The sequence below is a fragment of the Clytia hemisphaerica genome, unplaced genomic scaffold (genome assembly GCF_902728285.1).
Source record: "Clytia hemisphaerica strain Z4C2 unplaced genomic scaffold, Clytia hemisphaerica genome assembly, whole genome shotgun sequence".
NCBI classification, from domain to species: Eukaryota; Metazoa; Cnidaria; class Hydrozoa; order Leptothecata; family Clytiidae; genus Clytia; species Clytia hemisphaerica.
In genome coordinates this window covers 1,389,198-1,404,494 of record NW_027104530.1, presented here as the reverse complement: position 1 = coordinate 1,404,494, position 15,297 = coordinate 1,389,198, and the positions used below count along the sequence as shown (strand labels likewise).

The 15,297-nt window shown below is 35.2% G+C and overlaps 1 protein-coding gene and 1 long non-coding RNA gene across 2 annotated transcripts; both read right to left on the bottom strand.

Moving 5' to 3' along the window:
• Window positions 1–7,274: 7,274 nt before the first annotated feature.
• On the bottom strand, window positions 7,275–8,335 carry LOC136822305 (uncharacterized). The gene is made up of 3 exons (XR_010848882.1): window positions 8,222–8,335; window positions 7,974–8,106; window positions 7,275–7,744 (listed from the first exon to the last, which is right to left on the bottom strand). It is a non-coding gene; the product is annotated as an uncharacterized lncRNA (long non-coding RNA).
• Window positions 8,336–9,263: 928 nt separating this feature from the next.
• LOC136822274 (uncharacterized) lies at window positions 9,264–12,011 on the bottom strand. Its single transcript, XM_067078513.1, has 3 exons — window positions 11,514–12,011; window positions 10,462–10,953; window positions 9,264–9,688 (listed from the first exon to the last, which is right to left on the bottom strand). Exons 1-3 carry the CDS (start codon window positions 11,623–11,625, stop codon window positions 9,264–9,266), a joined length of 1,029 nt encoding a protein of 342 aa, XP_066934614.1. The 5' UTR covers window positions 11,626–12,011.
• Between the last annotated feature and the right edge of the window lie 3,286 nt (window positions 12,012–15,297).

The window sequence follows — 15,297 nt, the reverse complement described above, 5'->3', positions numbered from 1 at the left end:
ACGATACCGTTTCACCGTTAACCTAAAACCCCCCACCCTTTGAAAGACTTTAAAAATCATTGGAAATGTTTCTTGTAAAAATTGAAAATAAAGGTCTAACTTCAAAGTAGTCTTCCATAACCTGAGAGATAGTAGAGGCGCTCTTTTAAATACGACAAATTTAAAAAGATGACGAATCACTCAAAATTCAATGTGGAGGAATGTGTAAGTACTCCACAGCCTATTGTTAAAATCTATAAAAGTCATGAACACTAATCAGGGGGCAAGAATTACCAATATCATCTGTGTTCAGGCTTAAAATGTTAATGCAAATCTAAAACATATCCCCGGCAAAAGGCAAGCCTCCAGTTTTCAGTAGTCGAATTTAACGCGTAGTTGTTGCAAGCTGATGAGAAAGGGCGTCGAAAAGGCACCGTTTGCGATGCTCTTTCCCTTGTTAACGCACGAGAGCTTTTGAACCAAAATATGACCTAATTTTCTTCAGGGAAAATAAGTAAATCGGTACACGGTATAGAACACACAGACGTAATGGCGCTTTTATGAAAGATAAAGTTAAGTAAATTTTGCTCGATAATTTTAGGCCAATGATTAGCAACACCTGGTAATGGTTCAAAAAGTCTTGCAAGTTAATTTTCTCTCAAATTAGCGTAAGCCAAATTTGGTAGGCATTAGCACATTGTGGAGCGACGTAAAACGAGAATAAGAAAATAAGAAATCTATCAACGTGTGACTAATCTCGATAATCTTTCCGCCCTTTATACTAAGACTAAGTATCATCAAAGAAGCGCCGAAGAACAAAAATGAATACATTTAAAAAAGCAAATCACTCGCGAAAAAATCCTAAAAATGAAAAATAAAAAACCCACGCTAATTCATTTTCACACGAAAAACAAGTAATATTTCTTATTCCTCAAAAATGACAATAAAGAGTCGTCGTGACGCTGGTACATCATAGATTTATAAAGCCCAAAGGGCTAGATGTCGTGCTTTAAGCTCTTCCAAGCAAACAAAGTGAATATCGGAAAACATATTGTTGTTATTGTTTTTAAAACCCCGTGAAGCTTCCGATTGGTTAAGCGCTGAAATTCTATTGCAATGTCACGTGACTTAGGTAAGATTTCTTACCTAACCACGGCACACTTTTCAGCAAAAATACGCCATCTAGCCCTTCGGTCTTTATGTATCTATGGCTGGTCAGAGGAATGTAAAGAGATGGAAAACAGCTTCTTGAAAATAATGAAAAAACGGCTCGTCATATACCAGGTCTCTTGCCCTTAAAGGGACATTAAAGTAGTAAAATGTAAACATTGCGCGAACCACGTGTCAATAAAGAGAACAATTAAAATCACGTGTCCAAAACAAACTTGTAAAAAAATTGAACAATCAAAATTAGCCATATTTGGTTTGATTTTTGATTTTGACATGTGATATTTGTTTTGATTTTGTATCCGCTGCATACAGTTTGTTTACAAATTTCGCAAGTACTGTTATGTCCCTTTAAGGGAGCTGTTTTTCCATCACTTTACATTCCTCTGGGCTGGTACGGCTCGTTTGATAAAAGTTTTATAATAAATTCAAAGAGTAATTAACGATTTGACAACAGCTTTGAGAATAGGTAATACTTACAGTTTCTTTTGTTTTCACAAATTGATTTTTGTTAATTGCTGTGTGCATTGAAAATAACAACCTTGAAAAAAACGAATTTTTACAGTGGTGATGAATGATACAGAATTGAATGGACTTGCAGTAAGCTCAGAAAAACAAGAATAGGAAGTTGCAGTATTTGGTAGTAGTGTGGTTGAGTATCCATTTAAAGCTGATGTCAATTGTGAATAAATAAGACTTTCTGTCCAACTATATTCACTCAGGAGATATGGGTGGCAGAGCAGCATATGCATATCGTCCTTGTTAGCACTGCATACTGATATATTGATAAGTTTCTTTATTAATTCAAATTCATACTAGGGCAATAGAGCTGTGTTTTAATTTTTCCATTCGCGTTTTCACAAACAGTATACAACTAGTTTAAAATACTTCCTGGATTATATTCTTAAAAGCTAGACTAGAGTGAACTTCTGACCAAACTTTACTTTCCGATGGTTTGTAATGGCGCTGAGTCCAATTTTTTCACTTCCGTTTCAAAAATTATGTATATAAAAGAAACTTTTGAAGACGTAAAGCTAATTTAAAGTATTATAGCTCAAAGTTTAAGTTAGCCTTTCTTCTTTCACACTCCTGTGTCACAGACCCACTGAGACCCCAGCCCCACTGGAAAATTTAGCAAAAATTTGGTCCCCAATGGGAAATTGACTTTGATTCCATCCCCATGTTTAAAAGTTGCACTCCAAAGCCATCCCACTGGATTTCTTAACCTTAGAACAATAGAATTTCTATCCCTTTTAGAATTTCAGTAGGAATTTTTATCCCCATTGAGGAAAAAAGTTCGGCCGAGGCTGCGTGAGACAGGGGTGTTCTGTCTGATGGTTCTGTCTGATGGTTCTGTCTGGAATTATAACATTACTGTATTAGTCTTCTGACAACATGACTTCAACACTTTTTTTTGAAACACCCGGAATAATAGAAAAACATAAAAAAATCTCCTAAATTTGAAAAAAATGGTCAATTGATCATGGTTTGCTTTTCGATTTTCTTCAAAAAGGGTCTGGATCTAGTGGTATGAATTTGCTAACACTTCAAGCAAACAAAGCCGAAAAATGGAGTCTGACAAATTACACTGCATTGGCTACTTATCAGCACCTATCCAGTCTATCAAACAGCTATAAGTAGGCCCCGGGCTACTAGAAAGCTAGAAGCTAAAAATTAGGAAAAACGGTCAAAATCTCAAAAAAAGAGATTTGTTAAATTTTTGCATTTTTTTTACTTTTTCGCTTAGAAATAATCGAAAAAAATTACGATTTCTGACTCAAACTGGGCATTACGGGAGGGCTTCGCCCTTAATATAGCCCATGACCGATTTATCGGACATTAAGGGTTAAAGGGACTCCCGGGTTGTTGCTCAAAGTAAGTCACTTATCCTACAATATATAAAAACAAACTTCCTGAAATATTAGCATCCAATTATCTTCCACAAAGCCCTTTCTATACGGAAAAAAAATTCTAGTGCTAAAGCCAACCTAACCTATCTCCCACGCCGCTTTTCTCTACAAAATTGATAATGTTCGAATTAGATATTTTTCAGGCAAATCAAGTTGATTTTAGGAAGAAAAAATCTAGAAAGTTGGAACAAATGGCTTCGAAGACAACTTTGTTGTTTCCACCATGGCAGTCAGAAGGGTTGCAAGGAAAAAAGCACAGGAGTCAGTTGCATACTAGTTTTATACTTTTTCATTACATTTTTTGGGTTTTTTTTTGGATCAGTATAATATATATCATGCCCTGAAAAGCTTAAACGACCCAAGAGTCCCGTTGAACTGCTTTAAGGAAATCTCGCTCAGACTTTTTCAAGGAGTTCACTTTTGCAAATTTTACATAAAGTTAACGGTTTACCTTTTGTGCGCGCTGTTTTTTTTGAAAAAGTTGAAAGTTTTTTTTGTAACTCAAAACTTTAAAGTGCCATAAAACCTTGTAGCCCTTGATTTAGAACATGATTTTGGTACCATTGGAAAGCTATTTTCATATTCTTTTTAAAAGCATTAGGTTTATGCCCCTTTAAATCAAGTGGTCAGGAGCTATGGCCTCAAGTTTGAGACTCGGTATTTTGGTTTGTTTTGGTCGCATATAGGCGTCCCTCGGGGTCTAAGGGTTAAGTAAGGTCGCAAGTTTCTTATTCTTTTATAAATGTTATGATATTTACTTTTCCATTTTATTTTCCTTCTTTTATTTCTTTTTTAGAACAATAAAATAAGATAAATAAAAATGGACCCGGCGCATGACTCCAAACCATCAAATGCCATGTTCAAACCAGAGATTTGGAAAAAGAGGATAAGAAATGCGCTATTCATCTATTTGAAGCTAGGCTGTAGAATCTTTTGTCTCTATTGAAATGTCTGCGGCCGATCGATTGTTTTCATTCTGAACCAATCAGAGCGCTTGATTTGGTTATACGCACAAGACTACAAGTACACACCAAAATGGTAGCCGTGGTTGATATCGAAAGCGAAAGCGAAAATTTTTTTAAAAATGTAAACAAAGATGGCGGCCTACTTTGCTGAAAAGGAGGAAAATATTATAGAGAATATTGACTTTGAAGAGCTCACCTTTAGTGACGACGATGAAAAGGAGCTGCAAACAGAATTTCAAAGAGGCAAGATCGTTCTAGAGGAGAATGACATTGAAATGTCAAATTATTTAGAATTCGGTGTTGAAAATGCAGAGATGAAGATTAAATTTATTAATGAAAATCAAGTCCCAATCGTCGTAGTTGACAATGGAGAAGCAAGTCCAGAGGACTTGGAAATACCAAAGCTTATTTGCAGGTTATGTGGAAAACCCTATCTTAGGCGGATATGGCTGGATAAACACATTGTGAAATGTGGTAAGTTGAGAACAGTGAATTTAAATTAGAAAAAATATATATTACTTTGCTATATTAGCATACAAGCCATTACATACTGTTACAGTAAAACAACATCCGAAACAGTGTTCAAGCTAAAGAATATATCAACAGAATACTTATATAACTTAGATAAGAACATGAACTTCTAACTAAGAACTAAGGGCAAAACAAAGAAAACTTACATTACACTAAGACATCTATATACTGTATATAGCATAGGCAAAGGGAAAGTGGAAAAAAGAGAAACAAATAAAAGAGGAAATGTGGAAGGTGGAATTCATATATATGAAAACAAGTAAAAAATTGAAATCATTGTAAATTATAATCAAATTTTTCAACTTCAGGTAACCCTGCTGATGCACCAGTGAAAATTGACAAAAAAGAGCAACATGAATGGTACGAAAAAGCAGCAAAGAAACTTTTCAAAGTGCTCCTTAACCAAAGCAAGAGACGACCCAATTTTTGGGCTGAGACCACAGTCTTCCATTCACAACATGACCAGTTTTCTGATTGATTTACATGATGGGAATGATACTGGATTATGTGATTTTTTCAGTTTATTGTTCAATGTTATCAGTAAACGTGTTCCAGCAACACCTTATCAAATGGAAACCTCAACAATGAGGTATGAAAGATTGTTGTGGGACGGTGAACTTTGGTATGAGTGGCTGCTGTTATTTCTAGCCAATGAAAATCTTGATGTCAATGAGCATATGAAAAATGTAAAAGTGTTATTTGGTAATGTTTCTGGTAGTTTTTATAAGGAAATATTGACTTTTCGGAATGATTTGCAAGTTCCGGAGGAAAAAGAAGTGACAGATGAGGAACTGAGACTTTCCTCTGAAGAGGAAAATGTATTGATGTATGTGGCAGGTTACATTCCTCGGTCTTTGTTGGAAAAGTTGAAGGACAGGAAAGAATCTACCTCTAAAGATAACTTGTTTATGATCTTACATAGCTGGAACAGCGATCAAGGAGGAAAAGTTTTAGATTTTTTAGAGTACACCAAGGAGTGGACAAAAAAGATCAACAGGGGTGGGCTGTATGTTGTAAATGATGAATTTTATATTTTCATAAGAAGACTCGAATATGTTACCAGGAAAATTCTAAACATGTCATTTTTGAACAAATATGCAGGTGAAGATCTCCGGCCAATTTTGTTGGAAAAATTTCGATGCAGTTCACTTGTAAGATTGGGATGGGAATCGTTGACTAAAAATCTAGACATTAAATTATCAAATCAGTTGGAAGAGTCAGTCTTCAAAATTTGGATAGACATTCGTTGCCATGCCTTTATTAAAGCTTGGTTGAATATTGTAAAATATAAATCAAAAGAACAAGTTGATAACATGGGAGCACTTGCTCTACGTAAAAGCCTGCCAAGCTAAATCTGGCTAAATATGTATTTTTCATACCATTATACTAACGTTCATATCTATTTCGATTATATTTATTGCTTCGAAGAAGTTTAATTCATTTTTTTACAGTCAGTTATTTTGATAGATTAATATGTTATTTATTTAAACTAATGCATCCATTCCATTATATTTATTTATTTAGTTATATATGATTTTTGTTTTGTGTTTCATTACATTTTGCCTTGTGGATCTGTTGGATCACGTTTTTTTTTTAGTTTTGTGTTGCCAAATTTCAACTAGGAAATGTTTCTGATAATCATCCACTGAATTTTTGGATTTTCGAAAACTATTCAACCTTGTTCATACTTTTTCCTAGATGACTTTTTATTTTTTTGTTGTTCTCTTGTCTTGTGTTTTCTTGAGTTTCAAAATAAACTACATTCCAACAAACAAGAAATAGCTTTATATATAAGAATCGAATTTGACTGGGGGCTTTGTGCTCGTTGAAAAAAATCAAGAATGGAAGATTGTCAATTTATTGAACTGCAAATTACTTTCAGATATATTTTTATTTAGTTTTTGTTTTCCTTTATGTTAATTTTCTGTTTTAATAAAATTTGGGATTTTTTTTGTTTTCAATTTATCTCAAATACTTGTTATTGTTTACCCTATTGGTAAGGTTGGTTAACTTCAAATAAAGAATATCTTTACCACACATCAAAAACATTTGAGCTAATTGTTCTAGTTTTTACCTATTATAGTAGCAAAAACTTTTTGTACCCTAATCTTAGGAAATTCAAAAACAAATTATATATAATTTGTTTAAAAGCTTAAGATGTGATGAATATTAAAAAATAAATAAATTAAAACCCTAGTAAAATTTTGAAAATTACAACAGCTACAAAATACAGAAATACAGCTTGACGTGAGAAATTAAACAGTATTACACGCTTTTTTTATAAGAATATATTCTATAAGAATACCAGGATGAAAGTTGGCCAAATCGTAAGAATACCCTCTAGGGTGAATTTCACAGAATCTGATAAGAATACAGTCATTTTGTATTTGGTTAACAAAAAAAAACTGCTTCCTTTGTTAGAGATGAATTGAAGCTTTGAGGAAAATATGTAATTTTAACCCAAATGTTCACTCAAAAGTCCAAAAATTATTTTTCATGTTCGTAAAAAAGTCAAGTCTAAAAAAGTACGAATACGTTAAGAATATTTCACCCTCAATTTTAGCACTTTCTTAAAAAACTTGGCCCTCATCCAAAGTACACTATTCATATAATAAAAAATCGTGTATTTATTTTCATAAAATAAAATCCTCAAAACCAACTAAAAAAACTGTGTAAGAGAAATAAATTTATGGACTTTAAGGTAACACTCGTACTACCAGTTTCAATATTTTCAGGGTACACTGTAAACTGGCCCCGCACCATTAGTCATTTGCAAAACAAAAACCTTTAAGTACAATATTTTTTGAATACTAGTGTCACCGGGGAACTAACAACAAACAACGTATATAAAATATCCAAGTAAAGTAATTCCAACCCAACATCATATAAAATTTAGTCACTTTTCTAATTTTCTTTTCTTTGGAAGGGGTGTCAAATCTGTAGTATCAACAGTTTTGATATCTTTGCGTCCAGAAGAGTTACCTCTTTTATTTCTGAAAAATGGGTCTTTACCGACCTGTGTTTTCTTCTCGGTTTCTCCATATTGGTAAAGTGTCGGGTTATCACAACTACCTAACATCTTTGTTTAGCAAAATGTTCCTCTAATGGATCTTGGTTGAATCGATCTGTTAAAATGTACTTTATTCCAGGCAGCGGCAAAAAGTTTTGGAATCATCTCCATCATCGAATGAGCTAGATACAAAAAATGTAACTCCCTTATCTTAGCGAAATTTAATTTATTATCTACACAGTTAACGGCATATTAAATATTACAAAGGATTCTTTCCTCATTCTAGTTTGATTGACGTATTTGACCACTCTTATCTATGGACATAAAAATTTTCCCTATCTACCCTTTTTTTCAAAACATAACGGAGGAGAGTATAGATAAGGGGAGTTCATAACTTATTAGTATTATTACCTGTTATTTTCAGCCCTGTGGATGTCTGTTGAGAAATATACATCCTTTTCTTTTTCTTCTCATCGTCCAAGTCGAGGTTTTGAATTTCCTTTTCCCAGTTAGTGAGGAAGGGTAAGAAAATATCCTGTAACCACTGAAAAGGCAATACAAATAAGATGAAGAAAAATTAATTTTCTACCAACCGCTTATTCCCATGCTTTGACACAGTGATCTAAATAAAAGCGATTTCACAAACAAGGAATGGTTACCTTAAGTCTGCTATCTCCTGTTTTACCTTCGAAAGGTTTTTTATCTTCATTCAGTTCCCGAAATCCAATCATGGTACTTTTAACGTTGAGAATGTCAAAAAATTTGTTGAAAATTGAAATGAATTTCCGTGTTGAGAGGGTTGCATCATTATTCTGCATTTCCAGTGCAACGTTTACTGAATTACTCAAAACCTGGAAAGTAAAAGACACCATGTCATGTGTGACGAGTCTACTAACATCTTTTTATTCCCGCTATCTACATAGATTTTCTCCTTTTTTAGTTGAAAAAGATCATTCCACAGAAGTATTAATTTACATCACTTGGAAAAATGTTCCTATTGTTAAATTACCTGTGCTGCTAGTGAGACTTTCATCCTCGCTCGAGGTGTCAGTCTGATATGCTCAACTGTGAGTTTCGTTTGTCGGAAACCAGGTGCAATACGGTTTAAACCAAGGTCCTTCTCAAAAAGAGATATTATATGTTGCCAGCTGACCTCTTTACCAAGTAGCTGAAAGAAAAGAACACCAAACACTACATTTCGAAAGGTAAGTTTCCTTTTCTGTCCATTCAGATTTAAAAGATGCATTAATAAACCGCAATAAATAGTATAAAGTTCTTACAAACAATTCTCTTGTGTTCTGGTGAGCATGCGAATTGGAAAAGTTGTTCCTAGTTGTTTTCAGGAGATGAGGCACATCACAAATGAAGTAGATTCGTCTCCCATCGTCCGCATACTTGTTAATTGTCCAGTACACGATACCATCGACCACATTTTTCAAATTGGCATGCATCATGAAGAATTTCTTGTTTGGTGCCGCCCCATCACACGTTACAAACCAAACTTTGAATTCCAAGAACTCGAGCATTCGAATGGCCTCCCAAACAATGTGGTAGATCTCATAGGCCTTCATATACCAGCACCAGCAAAGTATGCTATTGGGTAATTCAGCCTGAAATCAATACCACGTACCATCAAAGTGAAAACATGCGTTGCCGTTTGTCTGAATTTTGTTTCCTCCTGAACATTTTTCTCGAAGGCCCTCAACTCCCACCAAGGTCTGTAAAACCAATGATTCTACCAGTGTGTTTGTTATATACGAGACCACTCTTGATTTTCATCTCGTCGTGGGCAAGGCCTACATGTGTGGATTTTTGCTTTTCTGTCAAAGTCAGAAGATGCTTAAATACATCAGCATTGAATCCTACTTTTGCCTCTGTAAAACTCAGATAATTATTGAGGGTTCGTCTAGTTGGTAAAAACAAAAACCCAGAGTCACAAAGGTGTTCATAAGCCCCTGGTGATTTCAAATAAATAGATATACACCACCTAATCATGACAGGGTGCCAGCGCATTGTTCTTTTGTTCTTTGCAGTAGCATACTGTTTCTGTTGGTGCCAGAGAAGTGATTGTGCACTATCATCAGGAAAGGGGCATGCTACATCGTTAATTAATTTGGTACAAAGATCTAAAAGGAAAGCATACAATACATGTTTGGTTATGACTATCTGTAATATTTCTCTTAAATTTTTCTTTTGTTAAGTTTTTGGTATTTTGATGACCACCAACTTTTTAGAAAATACGCCTTTTTTTAATTCTTTAACTAATAAACTATTTATTCAATATATTTTAATATATATTTTTATTATTTTTTTTCTATTTTTACTATGTCTTACTATTTATTACTGTTTTTTATTGTATAATATTCTTCTTTCCTTTTTATAAACAAGTTTTTGTTAATATTTGCAATGTTAGCTTTTTTAGGCTAATGAAAATAAATGGAAAAATAGAAATAGAAATAGAAATAATCATTATCTCATCAGCATATATCGTGATAACCAAAGAAATTACAACGAAGCTGGGCTTACTGAAAATGATTTATTCAAGTTTCAATAACTGTCCTAGAGTAGCCCCTAGGTTTTTGCACTATACTTGCTCACCTAGCTAATTACCAAACGAACTAGTTTCCATGTGAAACTGCAGTATAAATAGTCCCGTCCATTACCAAGGCTATGTTACAAGACTCTAGGCATGCCTCAGTAATGGCTAATGGTAAAAGGGCACCTAACAAGCTAACTTTAAAAAGTGGCGTATAACTATAGAAGTCTTTTGACAGTTAGGCAATGGATCTCATTTAACTGCTGAAATGAAGAATCCAGAATTATCTAAAAAGCTAAAACTTCACTCAAAGGCATTTTACAATAGAGAAAATTTAATCATCCTATAAATTAAAAATCATACCTGACAGTTGTTCATCTTGGACAACACAACCTTCATCATTGATCATCTCCAAAATGAATGCGTTCTTCCTATTGACAGTTTGTTTGAGTGACTTGATTGTCCTTGCTTGTTCCTCGCATTTGGTTGTTAACTGCGTTTTGTTCATATAACGATTGTTTGTTGAATCATTTGGGACATTGCCAATCTGTTTTGAGTCACGAGCATTGTTTGTTGCACGGATTTTATTCAATGTTTGACGGTATTTGGAGCAACCAGGACAAGTTTTCTTCTGTGTTTGTATGTTTGTATCACAATCAACAGCTCTTATTGTGGACATGTTACCCTGGTTGATTATATTGGGGTGTTGAATGATAGCCTTTATTTCTTTTCCAGCTTGGTCTTTAAAACAAGTCTCCTGGGAGTCAAACTTACGCTTGATCAAATCTTGAAAATCTGGGTTGCCAGGGCAAAGTGTCATCATGTTTAAATGGTTAAAAACAACTGAGATATTTTCTATAAATAAAGAAGTCAACAATCATATGTGTAAATAAAATGATTCTAAATCCGGGGAGGGGGGGGGTACTAAGGTTGGCAGACGAGGGGTATGTGCGGATGGGACCCCCAAAAACCAATCACTAGAGAGACTGATTTTTGCTGAAAGGGTGACCCTTAGAGAGACTTTTTTGAAAAATTTTCTTTGATTTTTAAATAACTCGCTACCTTCAGAGCGCCTTTTCCAAAAAAATTCCTAAACATTATGAATTTTCCGACCCTTAGAGAGACTGATTCAGATTTTTCTGACTTTTGCGACCCTTAGAGACTTTGCAGGGTGAACAAAATGACCCTTTATATCCGCACATGCCCTGCATCCATTTTGGCCTAATAACACCCCCCCCAGAGGTTCTAAATTCAAGCTAGACTTTAGGACAATATGTTCAATAGTCTCACATAAATTCAAGAAACACTGGGATAAGGATTGTCAGAAAAACCAACTTATTTATCTTATCATGTGTTACATTTGGAACCTGAAAAATGGTGCAAGATTCTTTAAATCGTACAAGAATGCTACTCACCCTTATCTAATTTGTCAGGGAGATCCTTCAAGAAGGAATCTTTTCTTCGAATCTTAGTATCATGGAAGAAGATATCCCAGTCTTCATCACAAATGCCAATCCTAAAGTTCATTGTTGGCAGCGAATCTGAAGATGAGTAGCTGGCATCCAAAATTCCAAAAACAAATTTGTATGGTGCATGTGTTGGTAATAAAAGAAAATGTTCATGCCACTCAATGGCTTCTAAAATGGAATCTGGCGTTGATGTTGACGATTCAATGTTGAGCTTGTTAAGTTTGAAACGATCTTTATTTTTTGGGCGACCACGTTTACAAATGCTGCAACCTGGAAAACACTCCCCAAACACTGGAAGGACATCTTGTGTTTCATAATTTAATGGGTTTTCTTTCACTCTGAAGAATTGCCTACAACATCCATCACACAAAACTTTGGGGAAAATATTTCCATCATCCTCTGTGACATCATGTTTGAAAATTATCTTAATTTCGGCGGCATATGTATGAACTGGTGTTACCTTACCTTGAGTTACCTTGAGCTTGTTTCGTAATATCTTTACGCATCCATCCTGTGAGGACCGATGTAAATTTTCATATTGATGATGCTGTTTGTTTCAGCTCGTCTCATCATAGTGTAGCCAGTCACGAGTGGCTCGTCGGGAACTGTAAAAAGATATTTATCCAGCTCAGTTTTGAATTTCAATTTCTTGCACCCAGTGAGATCCCTCAGATGTTTTGGCAGCGAGTTGAAAAGCCTTGGTCCTTGGACTTTAAAACTTGAGTATATGACTTTTTGCCAGGGCCCCCTTTTCACTAGTGGTATGTGACATTTTCTTTCTTGTCTGGGATTGGCATAGAACGTGATTGTCCCAGGATTTGGGACAAGCTTCTCAATAATACACCAAGTGTATATGATAATATATCTTTCACGCCTTCTCTGCAGTGAAAACAGTTTTAATGTTTGTAGTCTTTCCCAATAGTTTTGGTTGTGTAGGTTTATAATCCTCCTTGTGAATGATTTTTGGAGATCTTCGATCTGCTGGATCAGATTAACTTCATTGGGTGACCATAGTTGAGAACAGTTGTCGATTTGTGGTATGACTAAAGACTTCCAAAGAGTGAGCATGACATCATGTTCTCTTGAGCTGAATGTTCTCAGAATCCAACCAATGAGTATCTGTACTTTTTCTACAATGGTTAGAATATGTTGGTTGAATTTCGCATCGTCTGACATGGTAACACCAAGATCCTTTGTTGAAGATTTGGTTTGGATTATCTTTCCTTCACCTGTGAAATAACTGGTGGCTGGTCCGTTTCCATAATGGAGATGCTCGAACTTTTTTCCATTTAACATCATTTTGTTTATGGTCGACCATTGATAAACATTGTTAAGGTCGTTTTGTAGGTGAAACTGGTCAATGATGTTTTGGATTCCTTTCTTTACTCGTGTGTCATCAGCAAAACTTGCAAGTTCTGCTTTGGTTGTCCCTTCATCAATGTCTGATATCATGATGATGAAGAATAATGGCCCAAGAACCGATCCTTGAGGTACTCCTGATTGAATTTTTGCCTGGTACGACTTGTGACCGTCTACAAATACTACTTGGTTTCTGTCTTGAAGAAATGACTTAATCCATTTAAGTAGTTTGTCTGTTATTCCAATAGATTTCAGTTTTGATAGCAGTATCCTGTGGTCGACTTTATCAAATGCTTTTGAAAAATCGAGATATATAACATCTACATCCAATCCTTCTTCTAGTTTTGATAGGATACTGTCATAGTGGCTGAGTAATTGACTAAGGCATGATCGCCCTTCCCGGAAACCATGCTGTGTTGGGTTGAACAAGTCATTGTTGTTGATAAATTCGACTATCTTCTTTCGAACTATTTTTTCAAACACCTTGGTGAGATGGGACGTAAGTGATACTGGCCTGTAGTTAGATGGCTCTCCTTGATCTCCTACCCTTTGATATTGGTGTGATATGATTTCTTTTGTGAATCTCCTCTGTTACTCCATGGTTCAGACAGTTCCTCCAGAATATTGCGAGTGGCTTAGCAAGTTCTTCTTTGCAATTTTTCAGCAAAATCGCAGGAAATCCATCAGGACCTGGAGCAGAGTTTGGTGACAATGTTGAGATTGCTTCAATGAAATCTTTTTCGTCAAATTCTATGTCTTTTAGCACGTTTGGACATATTGTTGGATGAGTGACGTCATTTTCCGATGGTACACTGAAAACCGATGTGTATTGGTCTTGGAGTATATTAGCAATACGGTCAGCATCATATATCAAAGAATTATTCTTGTCACGCAGTGGTCCAACTTTGGATTTTGATTTACTATGCTTTTTTGCATATGCATAAAAAAATTTAGGATTGTTTTTTATTGATTCTGTTGCCTTCCTTTCCTGGCTTTTCTTCTCTGATTCGTAGGATAGCTTTAGTTTAGTTTCAATGTCTATTAATTTTTGTTTGGATTTTGCATTTTTCATTGGGTTTGGAAATTTTCTAAAAATGTTTTTTTCTTTTTCTGAATAAAATCTTTCGCTCGCGTGGTATCTTCTGAAATTTTTTAGTGTTTGGTTTTCGTTTTGGTACATATTCCTTAATTATGTCTATGGTCCAGTCTGTGATTGTTGACAATTGGTCAGCTGTCGGTTGATCATGAAGGTCTGTCCACAATTTATCCTTCATTTTTTCCTTGATTGATACCCAGTTTATTGTTTTTGAATGAAAACTGTACTCATCAAATACATTACGCACAACAAAGGGATCCTCCTTTTGGAAACTTGAGTGTAAATCAAAGTGAATTTTAACATTGATCATTGAGTGATGGGATATGTAATCTGGTGATGGGGCTGATTCATAGCTGTGTATTAGTAGAGGGTTATTTGTGAGCATTAAATCCAGTGTATTTCCTGCTTTGTGTGTGGCTCCTCTAATGTGTTGAATCAGATTATGGTCATTCATAAGAGTGAATATTTCACTAGTCATTCTTTGTTCCTCTGTAGATGCCCCAGGGTTTGAGCACTTGCTGTCCCAATTTGCGTGTGGCAGGTTAAAATCACCTGCTATGAAGATGTCTGGTGTTTTTCCTTCAGTTTTGTCTAGTTCTGATTTAATTAACTCTATAACTGGTTTGAATTGTTCATTCTTAGATGGATTTCCGTTTGATGAGTCGTCTGGCTGTCGGTATATTCCCCATATTTGGATATCCAATGTAGTCGAACTCAGACAGATGACTTCGATAACGCCATTTGAGTGTGTAACGGTCTGTTTGAAGTGTGATGAAATATCTTCTCTCATGTATATAGCGACACCACCACTACATCTTCCAAATCGTGACTTTGGTCTTTTTCTGTCGGACCGAAATATTTCATAGCCTTCTATGTGTAACTCAGCATCATTATGGTCTTTGAGCCAAGTTTCTGTTAAAATCATAAATAAAAAGTTCTCAATCAACTTGTCTTTGATATATGGTACTGTTGATTGAACTGTTTGTGGTTTAAGTCCTTGGTTTAAGTCGTTAGTTTGACTTTGACAAACTTGTTGCCACAGGTCCGGCAATGCAACTTTAGCTTTTCACAATGATGCCTAAAAAAGATTTATGGTGGCAATCAAGCATGCTTTCTACAAAAATATAAAGAGATGGGTCCAGTCGTTTACCGTGAGATTGGGTAACTTGCATCAGTGGAGGCTAACATGCTAGCCCTCAAATGAATGACCAATCAAAGCAGCAAAATTTCAAAACAAATGAACTACGCAGCTCCGCTCGCAAGCTCTACTCTACC

Coding starts and splice junctions, on each gene's coding strand:
- LOC136822274 (XM_067078513.1), bottom strand. CDS start 11,625: ATGAACTTTAGGATTGGCATTTGTGATGAAGACTGGGATATCTTCTTC. Junction 10,954..11,513: donor CCCTGACAAATTAGATAAGG/GTGAGTAGCATT, acceptor CTTTATTTATAG/AAAATATCTCAGTTGTTTTT. Junction 9,689..10,461: donor CCAAGATGAACAACTGTCAG/GTATGATTTTTA, acceptor CTTTCCTTTTAG/ATCTTTGTACCAAATTAATT.